The sequence below is a fragment of the Fukomys damarensis genome, unplaced genomic scaffold (genome assembly GCF_012274545.1).
Source record: "Fukomys damarensis isolate Sample0158 unplaced genomic scaffold, DMR_v1.0_HiC HiC_scaffold_19, whole genome shotgun sequence".
NCBI lineage: Eukaryota > Metazoa > Chordata > Mammalia > Rodentia > Bathyergidae > Fukomys > Fukomys damarensis.
The window spans coordinates 23928492-23943626 of NW_022900931.1; the positions used below are offsets into that span (position 1 = coordinate 23928492).

At 47.9% G+C, this 15135-nt stretch overlaps 1 protein-coding gene across 9 annotated transcripts in view; it reads right to left on the reverse strand.

Moving 5' to 3' along the window:
* Styk1 (serine/threonine/tyrosine kinase 1) overlaps window positions 1-12921 on the reverse strand; it is a 34804-nt gene extending 21883 nt beyond the window's left edge. Inside the window, exons 1-4 of one of the 9 annotated variants that reach the window (XM_019210563.2) lie at window positions 2866-3147; window positions 2496-2713; window positions 1995-2184; window positions 967-1048 (exon numbers count right to left, since the gene is read on the reverse strand). In XM_019210563.2, the coding sequence (XP_019066108.1) occupies window positions 967-1048; window positions 1995-2020 (108 nt within the window). In that variant the 5' untranslated portion in view covers window positions 2021-2184; window positions 2496-2713; window positions 2866-3147. Of the gene's footprint in view, window positions 1-966; window positions 1049-1994; window positions 2185-2304; window positions 2320-2495; window positions 2735-2865; window positions 3148-12792 lie in introns of those variants that run through there. The other 8 variants (XM_010643578.3, XM_010643580.3, XM_010643583.3 and 5 more) reach the window with 8 other exon arrangements.
* Window positions 12922-15135: the final 2214 nt, after the last annotated feature.

Consider the following 15135-nt stretch of genomic DNA (forward strand, 5'->3'; position numbering starts at 1 on the left):
AAAAAAAAAAAAAAAAAAAACAACTATATAGAAGACTTTTAAAATCCGGCTCCTCTCCCAGTCTCTCGCCTGCTTCTGCAGTGTTCAGAATCTCTCAGCTGACCTCAGAGCACCTGGCCTTGTTCCAGGAAAGCATGATTCAGTCTGTTCCCAGCCTCGCCCTCGGCCCCACCCCTGCCGCTCAGTGAGCACCAACCCACCCGCTGCGCTCTGCGCACACAGAAGCGCCCCTCCCTCCAAAGCGGGGAGTCACCAGTGGGCTGTGGGGTGCAGGACTCAAAGACTCAAGAGTGCAAAGGGTAAGACACGGAGGGGAAGCCCTGGACAGACGGACTGTCTTGCTGTGTGCTCAGCCTTCTCTCCTCCTCCTTCTGTCTTCCTTACTCTCAATCTATCTAGAAATAGACCTAATTATGGGGGTGAAAACACTGAATCGGTAGAGTACTGAGAAGAACCGCTGAGATGGAGCGCATTCCACACTCGCTTATCTCCAACATCCTGTGAAACAAACAAGGATGTCTTTCCTGTAAAACTCATAGGATCTCATAAACTTTTATTGAACAGCTACACTGTGCCCTTCCAGACAAAGGAGGAGAGGCAAAACTGAGGACTTGGATTATGAGGGATTAGGTTGCAAAGTAGCCACATGAAGAAAATAAATGAAGACCCATAGATGGACAGGGCCTCACAGCCACACTCCGGTCTTTTTCCTACAACCAAATGTCCCTTAACTATTGCACATATGTATCCGTCATTCAAACGAACGACACCAACAGTGTCAAGAATCCAAGAGCCCTGGAAACCAACAATGCTGAGACCCAATGTTACCAAATACACCATAATTTTAAAGAACGTAAAATGTGCCTTGCATGTTCTTTAATTATAAGGACACAAATTATGTTCCCATATCAGACTTCAAAGTACGTGTTGAAAATGAATAGAGGCAGAGTTTTTGTCAGTACTTACCAGAATATGGGCTGTCGGATTATTTTCTTGGGTCTGACCCAAATTCTGCTGCTTCTGCTTTTCTGAGTGAAATTCCTTAAGACTAGAAAAGGCTTAAAATGCCAGGGACAGAGCACAGGTCCCCAGCCTGGCTCTGTCAGGGACCCAGCTCTGCTATTCTATGGAAGCAAACTGGGAGACAAAGACGGCACTGGAGAGCACACTGCAGAGGAACCCCTCGAATCCACGTAGCAGACTTGCCCAGTGCCCGCGGTGGGGACGGGGTGGGACGAGGTGGGGAGGAGAGGAAGTACTCTGTCCTCCCGCTCTGCTCAGACACAGAGACCAACTGTTCTGATCTCCCGTCTTCTGGGAGAGCCAGGACTCAAAATGAACTTTGAAACCCTCGGAAAAGAGGTTCTGCCACTGCGCCCAGGATTTCTAAACCTGTTTAAGAGAGGTCTGTTGACAGAAAGCATTCCCAGCTTTTCTTGTTTCTTGTTTTCACCTGTCTGTGGGACTTCCTGAAGCCCATGTGTATCCAGTCTGGGTGAGAAAGCTTAATTTGTATCCTGGCACCTCAGGAAAGTTTACTTTGTAGAGGAACAAAGTGATCGCAAGACAGATAGGCAGCATAACTTCTAGGTAAAAGGACACCAGCACCCCATACCTAAACAGCTTCAGATTTAACTATGATGACACGGGTAGTCACATCTTATTTCCTCAGAGGCTTTATCCAAATTCAAAATGTTTTATCTGTATTGCAATTACCACTTTCTTTTTAATGTCCTCAAAAGCTCAGAAATAATATACCTTAAATTGGGTCTCCTATTGATAATGTTCTCTTCCTGGATCACTAAATAAAATCAATATCCTCAGTCTCCAGTGTCCTCAGCCCAGAAGCAAAAAGAGGGAAAAGCCAACAACACACAACCAGTGCCTGCTGTACACACAAGTGCCTCTCACCATCCTCTCATCCTCCAGTCTTCTCTTCCTGATCAACACACCGGAAGAGACCTGCAGGAGCCGCCTAGGCCCCTCTCAAGTACCTCGTTCCCACTGCTGTCAGCCACATCGCCTTTCCAAGGATCAGCCTCCCTCGTTGGGATTAATCCTAGGCTTTTCCTTCTCAGGGACACTGCTGGTCCTTTAAGCTTCTCCCGGCGGTTTTCCCCATAAGTGAAGAGATCAGTTTTGTTTCCCCGATCAATCTTCCAACCTGTTCTGGCACACTGGCCTCTGGGAGAGAGGAGGGCCCAAGCTGAGAAAAGCAGGTGTAGGACAGTCCACACAAGAGTGGAGGAGCACAAGGCACGAGCGCGCACACACACACACACGCGCGCGCGCGCGCTTTCTCACTCTGATAAAGGCGGTCCAGACAGCCAGGTGGAGACACAGATGGGCGGGAGGGGGGGTTCACAATCAGAAACCCTCTAGGCTGTGTCACACAGGGTGTGCCCCAGAAGAGGTCCTGTGCTCAGGACGCACTCTCAGGGAAACACTAACACACGCCCCGGAAGATGGGAAGGACACCCAGTGGAGGGGCTCACCAGCGACCACCTCCGTGCAGCCTGGAGTCAGAGGCACTCCCCTCCTTGGGGAGCAGGTGGGCCGGGAGGAGGTGGGGTCCGCCCAGATTTGACGCTGTGATAACAGTCAGTGTTGAAGGTCTGCTGTCTGGGTGGCTGAGTCACGGAGCCCAGAGTCCTGACCCCTGACCTTGCCATGCCTGTGTCCCCACTTTAGGGATCAGGTTCTGGCTTCTCTCCTGAGGGCAGTAAAGAAGCACAAAGAACACCAGGAAGTGAGTCACACCCACAAAAGGGGCAGGCCAAGGACTGGCTCCCACAAGAACTTAGTTCACCTGGGCGTTTTCTTCCGCCTGCTCTCCAACCCCAGGCTTTCCTCTCTTCTCCTCACCTTCCTACCTGCGCTGAGGTGGCTCCAGTGTCTACACCTGCCTTGCGCCGACCCACAGTTTCCTCTGGAGGCTTTCAAGTTGGGCTGCTATTCAGATCTCCCTCCAACACTCCCGCTCCAGCACTCACGTCAGGTGTTTCAAGTTTCTCAGCCTGAGTCTTCCCATCTGGAAAGTGGTGACGCTGACATCCGTGTTCCAGGGTCACTGAGCTTATACATGGCATAAGTCGTGTAAATTATGACCACCGAGGCCAGAAGAGTCACTCTGTCTGTCCCCCTTCCCTCTTCGTCTGCCTAACAGGATGGGAGGCAGAGTCACAACCATGTTCGTCAAATGAACATACATAACAAAATTTAACAAAACTAAAACATTTGATCTAAATATTTATAATATTTGGGGGTCCAAGTATATGCATTCCTGCATGGGGAGTGGGAGTTAAAGCAATCATAAAGTTAATGTTTTGTTTTGTTTTGTTTTTTTCATTAATTCTTCCTACTTCACCGACTTGACAACTTAAATATTAGAGCTGGTAGTCAGTCTCGGAATTTGACACCCGTGTTAAGGAACAGTGATTTAAACAGAAGGGACCAAGGAGCATAATGCTGTAAAGTAAAGCTATAGAAACGGGAAGGTGGCTGGACAGTGGTATTTTTAATTAACCAGAGAGACGCTCTCAGCACGCGCCGCATTCCTTCTGCATCTGAAACTCTCAGCCTTGCAGCTGGCTCCGCTGATATCGTATCTCTGCTGGATAATTTCCACTCAGGTCCTGAGTCAGTCCTGACGGCAGCAGCAAAGACACCAACACTCCGACTCCCTTCTTTCTATTTTTCTTACTATATTTCCACATTTGGGAATGTGCAGCTTTGACCCAAGGTCTTCTCCTGCTGCGGATTCCAGCCTCCTCCCATACAGTTTGGTCCTGGATGCCACACTGGCAAATGGGCCTTGTCCTCTCTGCCTGGAACAGTCCTCCTGAATACAGCTGAAACGTTCTGCAGTCCTGCTGTGGAGCTCCCGCTCCCAGACGAGCGTCCCTGCTGGCCCACACCCCATGTGTTCGCCATCACCTCACCCCTCCGGTTCACCCCAACTGCACACCCAAGACCCAGGGACCTGCATCCTGCCGGCCACACCAGGGCAAAACACAGAGCCATCTCTTCCAAAGCACCTGCTTCCAAATGTTAAACCTTTTTTTTTTTTTGGTTGTTTTTGTTTTTGTTTTGTTTTTTGAGACAGGATCTTGCTATGTAATTCAGGCTGGCCCCAAACTCACTTGAACTCAACTTTATGTTCCTGCCTCAGCCTCCTGAGTGCTGATATTACAGGCATGCACTACCACGCCTGGCTAAAACTTTTCTGTAGCATATGATCAGGGGATCTGTTAAACTGTTACAGCTTTGGTATTTTAGAGGATTTCAGACCAACTGTACTCTGCTGTATCATTTCTTGGTCACAGATTTTTTTCACTCTCATACCACTACTAATTGTTAAGGAGACCAAAGGTAATACATCTAAAGACAGGTGATAGAAGATGCAGTTTGATTGCTAGGTATACTGGCATATACCTGTAATTCCAGCACTCACAAGGCTGAGGAAGGAAGATCACCATGAGTTCAAGACCAATTTGGGCTACCTAGCAAGTTCAAGGCCAGCCTGAATTACAAAGTGAGACACTGTCTAAAAAACAAACAAACAAAGATTCACTTTGGAAAAAAATCTCAGATCAAATAAACTCTTAGTACTGTCTTTATTGTTTTGTTTACAGTACTGGGAACTGAACTCAGGACCTTGCACAGGCCAGGCAGGCATGACACCACTGAGCCACATACCCAGCCCTTCAAATGAACTTTGAATAATGCTATATCTGTACCAGTGTGTTCCCTGGTATGACGAGACCCTGCCACTAATCTTCACTTAGGCTTCAACTGCCTTCTGCGCTGAAATCCATCACATTTTTCTCCCCTGCATTGTTAGAGAAAGTTCTAGGAGAAATGTACGGTGGAGGACTCCTTTCCTGAATCAGGCAAAGCAGCACAGGATCTCCAGTCCAGCCCTTGGCTGGGGTGCTGTGTGACCCTAAGCAAGCCCATGAATTTTCCTTCCCAGACAGCTGTGTGTGAGGCAGGAGAAAATACACAATGAGTGATAATAGTACAGGGGATTATCATTATCACCACCACCCCGTGGGGAGTACCCAAGAAACCATGAATATATAAAATATATTTATAAGTCAGGTGTGGTGGTGCATGCCTTGCCTATAATCCCAGCACTTTGGGAAACTGAGGCAGGACGATCACAAGTTCGAGCCCAGTCCAGGCAACTTAGCAACTTAGTGAAAGCCTACCTCAAAATTTAAAAAGTAACACACACCTGTAATCCCAGCAGTTGGAGGCTGAGGCAGGAAGATCACCATGAGTTCAAGACCAGAATGGCCTACATAGTTGGTTCAAGGACAGCCTGAACTAACCCATCAAAAAAAAAGTAAAACAAAAAAGTAAGAAATAACTTTTTAAAAGACTTGGATGTAGCTCAGTGTGAAGGCCCTAGGTTCAAGCTCCATATCACTATGTATATATTTACATAGAAGAAGAGAATTCCAAAATAAAACAACCAAAGGGAAAGTGAACAACAGAATTGTTCTGTCCTTTTTCCTTTTTTTTTTTTTTCCAGTATGAGGAATCGAACTCAGTACCACTGGGATAAATGCTTGGCCCTGTCTCTTTCCTTTTATTTTTTTTTCTATCCTTTTAAACAAGGGGTTTAATACTATGTATCAGTTCCTCAAAATGTGTAAATAACCCAGCTTTTCTACGAGTATCTCCACTTGCTGTCTAGTGACAGAAAGAGAGATCTACAGAACAATCAAGAATCTTCACTTCTACCAAGATGAGGAAGTTTATGCCAGTGGGCAGGGGTAACGCTGGAGACACCTGTCACGGAGGCTCCGTTTGTCCCGGGAAAAAAATCTGACAGTGGCATTCATATCTAAAGACTGGTCTGACCTTACTTTCTGAAATGAAAGCCCAGCAAACATCTGAATAAAAAAGACAGCCTCCTATCAGAGAGGGAGGGCAAAGAGCCTGAGCTTACTCCCAGAAGAAAACCCTGGAGAGTTCTGCCTGGTATTTATTTACACTGAAAACAAGACTGATTCAGTGTTGCAGTGCTGTCTCTGGCGCCTCCTCCGTGTGCCCCCCCAGATGCAGCGCCAGAGCTTTATTCAGGGGAGAAGGCTAATCTTAGGTGTCCTCCTCGACCCATCTCCCCTCTACCTCCCCTTCCACCAACCCCAGGCTCTTCCCAGGTACCAGTCGGGAGCAGAGTCCTGGCTTTTAATCAGCTAAAGCTAGCCTCTGAACTCCCTGCCAGGCTCCTCCTTAATTGACATTTATATTCAGCCCAGGCTCCTCTGATCCTGGTTTTTCTTCCCCCTACTTCCTAGTAGAGTTTATGGCGTGCAGTTACAATGGCAAATATTTCTGCGGTGCCCACTACATGTTAGGTACTGTTGTAGGCGGTTTACTCAAGGTCAGTCATCTGATTCACAGATGAAGAAACCAGGAAGCAGACAGGCTAAGTGCACCTGCTGCTGAGTGGACCTGCTGCTGAGCCGATGCCTGAGTTACAGCAGCCGGGTAAGGAAATGTCTGGTTATCAAGCTGACCAGGGGTGGATTGTGGTGGATCAACTTGTGCCGCCCAGCTGAGCTGAGTCAACCTGGATCGGGTTGTGGAAGACCCGCCTACCTGAGGACTGTAGCCAGTGGATAAAAAGAAACCTGGAGGGGAAGATCTATGCTGCTGATTTTCCTGGAGGAGCTTGCTGAGGCTGGTTTTCCTGATACAAACTGGGCTGCTGTGGTGATCAGAGGAGCTCAGGCCTCCCTGTCACTGGATGGCGCTGTTCTCCTCAGGGAAGCCCTGGTCTTCGCCTGGAGCATCACTTCCGGGCTCCAGGGCAGATCCCTCAGCCTGGTGGCACAGATCTTTCACCCCACCAAAGCAGATCTTATAGCTTCCACCACTGGCCTTTGAGGCTCCCCAGGGCAGATCCTTCTTACAAACTTGCGTGAGACATTGCCGTGGGCTCTGGGCCTTCAGCTGGGTTCTTTGGGTCTTTCAACAGGTCTCTTGCACTCTTCTGCATTTGACTTTTCTGGAGGAATATTATAAAATAACCCTATAATTATGTGTCCTGTATTAAATCTATTCCCTCACAACCCCTGAGTCAACACCTGCTAAGCCATAGGAATGGGATTCCAACCCCACCCATCTGGCCTTAGAGTCTATGTCTTTTTTTTGTTTGTTTTTTTGAGACATGGTCTCACTATGCAGGTGAGACTGATCTGGAACCCACTATGTAACCCAGGCTGGTCTCGAACTCACAGCGATCCTCCTGCCTCAGCCTCCCAAGTGCTGGGATTACAGGTGTGCACCACAACACCCGGCTTAGAGTCTATGTTCTTAACATCTGTACTATGCCATACTATGGCTTAAGTAGATCCCCAAGAACATTTTTCTTTCTCTTTGCAGAATCAGAATTGTCTTTCATATTGCTTTTGTCTTTTAAATTGAGACCTCAGACTTCCAGTACTCTCTGACTGATCTATATGTCTGTCTTTATGCCAGTACCACAGAGTACTGTGGCTTTACAGTAAGTAAAGTCTCAGCCCTCCAACTCCTGTTTTCATTCTCAAGATTGTTTTGTTGATTCTGATTCCTTTGTGTTTTCATATAAGTTTTAGAATTGGCTTGACCATTTCTGGAAAAACGACGTCGAAATTTGGATTGAAACTATTTAGAATATGTAATCAATTTGAGGAGTACTGGTACTTAACCATATGATGTTTTCCTTATGTAAGACACAGAGTGTCTTTCCTTATATTCAGGTATCACTTGGTTTCTCTCAAGGTCATTTTGTAGCTTCCAGGAGACAAGTTCCACTTTATAGCACTGACAGTTCCACAGCCTCAAGAGGCTAAACCAGAATTTGTGTACGATTTGATGAAAGCAGACGATGTTCTGCCTCTCAGAGAATCATTCCTAGTGCGGGCTGGGCCTCAAATGCCCTCTTGAGACGGGACAGACCCGCCGTCTGTGTTGGTACCACAGGGTAACATGAGGGTGCCAGTGACCCACCTGGGACTGTAAAGTGGACAGAGTCCAAGGCACAGCATTCAAGGCACTGCTGTAGTGACAACAGATCCAGGGTTCCTTCCCGTGACAGCACTGAGGTGATCGAAATTCCCCAGGTTGTCGTGAAATGGCAGGACTACGGAACGTGTCCAAGGAATCCAAATGCCTAACTTCCTACCAACGTGAATAATTCTATTTATCCAGCCTCCTGCGAAGTCCGCTGCTCCCTACGTACTCAAAATCTATTTGACTAAAGTCCTACAAATATTGGGCCCTATCTGGCCCCAATATTGCTGCTAAACCCACAGCTCATATACAAGACACCAAATCTAGTGCAGAAAGTTCTACACCACGGTTCAAAGAATTCCTTTTAGTAAGCAATTTATCTCCACCGTCTGTATCTATAAATCCCCAGACTGTCACTAGTTATGGTCCTGGTGATAGTGACATTACCAAATCTTTACTACCTGCCTGCTGGAGATCATCCAGTCTCTTACCTTCCAGTGAGCCTGCTTCTGTTTCCTAGCCATTGCTGATATGACCTAGATCTAAAATGTCCTCCCAAAGTGTCATGCCTTCAGAAGAGGATGACTGGGCCCCATGGGCACTATACTCACAGTGGATGAACCCATTGACAAGGTCACTGCTGAATGTTCTGTTAGGAGGTAGAGGCTGGTGTGAGACCCTAGAGATGTGACCTGGAAGCATATATTCTTGTCCCCAGTTCTTCACTTCAATCTTTATTTCCTGGCGGCCATGAGGTGAGCAGCTCTCTTCTGCCAAGCCTTTCCATGGCGCCCCTCTGCCTTGGAGCCGGCCAACTGTGCACTGAGCCCTCTAAAACCATCAGCCAAAATAAACTTTTTTTTCCTCTTCTTCTGTTTTCAGACCCAGCAATCTTGTGCTTGCCAGGCAGGCACGGCGCCGCTGAGCTACATCCCCAGCTCAAACTTCTTGTTTAAGTTTCAAATGTCAGGTATTTTTTCCCAGTAACAGGAAGTAACTGATACAATTGCTAACTCTGTGAATTTTAAGTAATCCATTTTAATACTGGCCCAAGAAAAAGGAGACTTAGTAAGATGAGTGCGGTGGTAAAGTATATAGATAATTATAAACCACACGGAATTTATCTACAGTTCTCTTCCCTGTGAAATTGAAATGTTCTTCAAAATTATCTTTACTTATGTCGCAGAAAATCATTTCAGAATAAGCTGTGGCTGTTTCACTAGCTTCACACTGCATATGGAAGCTAAAGTTTAAGTGAAGTAACTTACTCGAAGTTGGAAAGTAAATCCCAGATCTGAAATCCCAGGTGTGAGACTTCCCGATCACAAGCCCATGATTAGATATAGCAGGTGATGAAAAAGAGTGACATCAAGGTTGCTTGGGGTCATGGGAGCTGCTCAGGCTTCCAAAAGGGATGCAAACATGCACTGCAAAGATGACGGCCACTGCAAATTCTGTGTCACTACAGCCACACCGCCCTGCTGAAGCAGCAAAAGGGCAGCCCTGCCATCCAGCCCTTAACCCCTCTCATGAACTACGAAATGCAGCACATGCTCCACAAAAGCCACCAGATCCTAAGTGTGTGCGAAAATAAGGGTGCTTCAGAAGCAAGCAACAAAATCTAAAATCCATAATCTACCAACGGGGAGACCAGGACGCAGAGATTAAACCGTGCCCGTCAGTTAACAAGCAGGGAAACCACAACTGGCCTTGTATTTCTTACATCTTCTCTGGCGCTTGCTCTATTCCAACTTCCCACCATTTGAAAAGTTCACTGGATATTTAGTTGTGTTTGTACTCAGCTAAATTCTGAAGTGATGCAAACGAGGAGGAAGGAAGATGCACACTTGGAGTCCAGGGCACGAAGTCACTACCGTGTGCCCCTGCCTGCGGGACTTCGGGGTACACGCACCTGAACCAGCCTCTGCTAACCTCTGCCTCGTACAGGGACCTCCACACCTGCGTGTTTCTTTGCTGGGGCTTAAAGAACACTCCTTTGTCTTCTTCCACCCGAACTCACTCTGACTCATACCAGACAGCGGCCGCAGGAAAGGTAAAGCATCAGACCTTAGGAGAGGTAGAAAAGACCCGGGAGGCAGGAGGCAGGGCAGTGATTTGGTTCAAACCAGACGGCTGGTTTGTGGGCCCTGACACAAATGTGATGGAAAACACAGCCCTCGAGACAGACTGCCTTAGTCCCGCCCTGGACTGCAGCCAAGCATGCCGCCTCTCCTACTCACACACAGGCCTTCCTGCTGCTTGAGCCTCTCCCTGGCCAGAGGCTACAGCAAGTTTGGGTCCTGCTGAAGAGCCCTCATAAAGCACTTAGTTGAGGCTTAGCAGGGGCTTTCCAGGCTGGTCCACACCAGCCCAACCCGACTGAAGAAGGACTTCAAAGAAGTAGATTTTCAGCCCTTTTTCTTGGCTGACACAACTAGGAGTGTCTCTGACATACAATGGATCCCGATAGTTCACTGTCAGAAAGAAAGCTTTTCAGGTCAACTTGCCTAGAACCCCAAATTGAGGCCAGGCATGGAATCCCAACACTTGAGAGGCTGAGGCAAGAGGATCACCATGAGTTCAAGGCCAGCCTAGGCCACACAATGAGTTCAAAGCCAGCCTGAACTACATAGCCTGAACTACCCTGTCTCAAAAAAATAAAGAAAGAAAACCCCTAATTGTCATTTCTGGAAAATGTTTTTCGTTGCTAGCACAATACAAATAGAACAATGCCATTCCCAGGAGTCATCCAACACAACGCCCTGAACTGACCCTGCCACACAGTACCTCAGTTAAATCATGCCAGATCGAGTTATACATCTAAAATGAAAGTTTCAAAGCTTCTACCCAAGGGCACCTGATTTCAAATGTGAATACTGTGCATACATTTTCAAATAACCACACTGTACAATTTGAAACATTTTTTCACTCAAACTTTTAGCATCTTCCCCTGTGTGTCCCCTCTGAAACTTACTCCAAAATGTGGTCCACAGTGTAAGGATGGTGAGGCCTTTGAGAAGGAATTTGATCATTAAGAAGAAGAAGTAACGCCTTCTCGTGGGACTGGACCAGGTACCACGAGCGCGGGTTGTCACGAGGCAGGGGCCGCCCCTCGCTTTGCCTCGTCAGCACCCTCCTACCTGCCCTTCTGCTGCTACTTATGATGCAACTCAAGGCCCTGTCAGGAGCATCAGCTCAACCTTGGACTTTCCACCTCCTGTGTTAAATAACCTTCCTCTCTTTATGCAATTCCCAGTATCAGATCTTCTGCTATAGCAACAGAAAATGAACAGACACTATCCTTACCAGAATTCTGACTTAACCTTAAATGATATGCATAGTAGTTTTAATTTGGTCAATGTTCTAGAAATAGCACCATATTTCTATATGTCCTATTATCTGACAGTGTTAAGGACCACCCCTAAATACATAAGACAGGGCCATTTGCCTTGGTTGGGGCTATAGGATGTCAATAGCTATAAAAGGAAAAATTAAGGCAGGTTTCTTTTCATTTATGATGTTTGCCTATAATATTAAGCATGAGTATAAAATTGTAATTAAAAGAGATAGGGCAAAGTTTTATAAATTGCAAAAACCTATAAAGTGTTACAATGTAAAATGGCTTCTGCTGTTTCTAACAGCAGTTTGTTTTGTTTAGCTCAGAACTAACAGGCACTGAAGGCACTAATTGCTGAATGAGGCATTGGTCTGACCCTGAGATAACAGGGTCAGCAAGGTCTTGAGCTCCGAAGAGACTGGAACCACATGATCGTAAGAGTGTCTAGATGAAAAGACCCATTGCTAACATTTGCTCCCCTGACCCTGAACAGCCCTTTCCTATGGACTAGAAGAGAAAACTAGGCAAATCTTAAAGGTAAACTCCCAACTACAAAGAACTGTTACGTCTGGGTTGAAAATGAACTATCCTGTGACCTTGATTTGAACTGTAAGAATGAAATGTAACCACCCAAATGAAGTCAAGGCTGTGAGACTCTATAAAAGGAGGAGTTGTAACCCAGTTCATCCTCGATCCAGGTACAGCTTATGTGATATAGACAAGGAATCAATAAGTAAATTTACTTATTGATAAGTAAATTTGTTGTTTTACTTCTATTCTGCTGCCTCTCTGTGTGTCACTTACTGATTCCTTCCATAACAAAAGAATGCAATCACTACCCTCAGTTTGCTTTGATTATGCAGTTGTTAAGAGTCTGCTGCAGTTGGGCTGGGGGCCCAGGCCTATAATCCCAGCACTGTGGGGGGCTGAGGCAGGAGGATCTCACGTCCAAGCCCAGGCAACTTAGTGACTTAGAAAGACACTGCCTCAAAATAAAAAATAAAAAGGATCAGAGTTGTATTTCATTGTGGAAGCCCTGGGTTCAGTCCTTCCCAGTATCACGCGCACGCGCACGCGCACGCGCGCACACACACACACACACACACACACACACACACACAATCAATAGTCCTTGGTACAGCAATGCTACCAGGCAATGTTTGGAGGTTAGGGTACAGCCGAGATGGATGGTGTCTAAAGAAAGAGTGAGCGCCGGGAAATCTCCCAGGCCCCTGCAGACCCCCCTTAGGAAGGGGGTTCGCAGTGTTCACTTAGGTATCACCACGGCCCAGAGAGCCCTCTCCAGAGGAAGCCAGCAGCTCCCGCCCCCCAGCGCAGGGGTTTCCCTCATCCCCCCCGTTTTCTTCCTGCTGCTCTCCGCGTTTAACCTCACAAAAGCACAGAAGCAAAAGCCACGGATTTCCGGGAAATCCAAGTTCCTTCACCTGGAGATTGTCTGCTCACGTGAAAAACACGGCCCCACTTCCTGCACTTTCTCTTCCCCGACTTCCAAGTCCGGCCCTGGGCATCACCGGGGCCTCCTACACCGCGCCAGTCGCCCCATCCTCTACCGTGTGCGCCTTCTCGGAGCACGATTGCCTGGCGTGGGGCTCCCCACGGGGAAGACTGCGGGCGCCGGTTTCCGGGACGCCAGGCGAGCAGCGCTGCCGACGCTCGGTCTGGACAGGTGGCGGAGCTTCGTCCTCATCTCGCCCGGCGACCGCTGGACCAGGAGCAAGGAGACCCCAGGCCCGGTGGAAAGGGGGCCGCCCGGCAGGGCGACAGCGGCCCCTGCTGTCCGGCCCGCAGCGGTGCCTTGGGGCGCTGGAAGCTGTCAGACTCCCCAGAGCCTGAACCCCGCTGGGGGACAAGTCACCACCGCCACGGCGAGAAGACCTGAAAGGAGTAAGTGGAAATAAAAATCACTAGTCGCTCATCAGGCATACAATGGTGCAAACCCATCGACTTCTGCGGATGTAGCGAACAGGGCGGGTACTGCCGGCCCACGCGGACTTCGTGATGAGCCCTTTCCAGCAGCGTTTCCGTTCTCATGTCCCCCATTTCTGCCCCCTTATCAACCAGCGGGTATCTAAGGAGCAAACACTGTCTATCTGCTGTGTCCACAGGGCCTGGAGGGGGCCACTCTGCGGCGCGTGCCGGCGACCTCTTCGTTTTCCAGCAAACTTCTACACAGACCCTCATTCAAGGGTCTGTCTCCGTCTCTGTCGCTGTTTCAAGGAAATGTAACGCGAAGTGAGGCAGGTGTGTTCTCCCAGCTTCACCTGAACACAGCCGGGGGACTCCCGGGCCCTGGGCGGCCGGGAAGCTGCGAACCAGGGGCAGCAGCGCGGCCTGGGCGAGGCTCTGAGCATTGACAGAACCCAGGACCCCGCAGGAGCTGGGTTTAAGTCCAATAAAGGTCTTCCCGCGCTAAGATCAAGATATTTATTGGACTAAATGTCTTTCTTGGAGGTTTCAAGAAGAATGTTCCCTTGCCTTTGCCACCTTCTTTGGTTTGTCCAAAGCTCTGCCTCCTGGAGCCCTGCCCACCGTGGAGCTCTCTGGTGGGAGGCACCCCGGGGTCTAAACTTCTCAGCGCGGAGGACCTGCCACGGAGCAGCTCACCCACAGCTCCCTCTTGTTCTTTCGTTTGTTTTGTTTCCACCGAAACAGTTTTTATTTCCAGTGTTGAACTGGGTGTGCACACAGCTGCAACATAGGTATGGATTGAGTTTTCATACAGAATTATACTCTTCTCAATAAAGAAGCCAGTTCCATCCAGGATCCACCACCTACAAATAATAGGTTCATTTAAGTCACGTACTTCACACAAAGATTGAAAATTCAAGTCACAAAAGCCAAAAACTATATTTTTTCTTCATTCCTGAAGGCCAGCAGTGGCTGTCACACACGTTTCTCTGACCCTTCGTCCATCACTGTGCCCTCTCTGACCACAGCTGGGAAAGTTTCTTCCCTTTTAAATTTTATGTGGTTTTTTGATTGGACCCACAGGGTAATCTTCTCACCCAGCACCCCAGTGCCTCAGTCTCATCTGCAACGGCCCTTTCCCCACTTAAGGTGACAGAATGACAGGTTCTGAGGACCCCCTGTTGACATCTCTGTTATTCTGTCTACCAAACACTGCTTTAAAAAGCTTGTAGTCAAGTCCCTGTATCAACTTTGCAGGCCGTTCACTTCAAAGCATAACAGTGTGATAAATGCTGCCTACTTGCCAACTTTTATTCTGGTCAGTAACGTTCAACTGCTTGGATCCACTCACTTCTCTTCCTTTCCCACCAAGAGTCTCATAGGATCGTTCAATGTACCTCAGAGATCACTACAGTAGGTTCCATACCTTTCACCCTTACACCACCTTCAGCCAACTTCTGAGTCTCGGTTTTCTCAACTGTAAATGAAAACGTTAGACTAGATTAGCCTCAGGTCCTCGTCAAAGTTCGTATGCCATGATTTTCTGGTTCTTTCTCATCTCTAGTGGCTCAGCATCCAGCAGCTTTGTCTGGTGAGGACCTGCTGGCCAGCACCCATCTCACTCCTAACAGCTGGCAGGCAGAGGAAATAATGCCTCCTACTAAATAGAAAAATGAGACCTGGGCTATCATTCCCAATTATTTATTTCTTTGTTTGTGGGGTTGGTTGGTGGGGTTTTTTGGTGTTGTTTTTGTTGGGTTTTTTTGGAGACAAAGGTCTTACTATGCAGTCCAGGCTGACCCTGGACTCCCAAGTGTTGGAATTACAGGTATGCACCACTATGCCTGGCTTCCCAATTT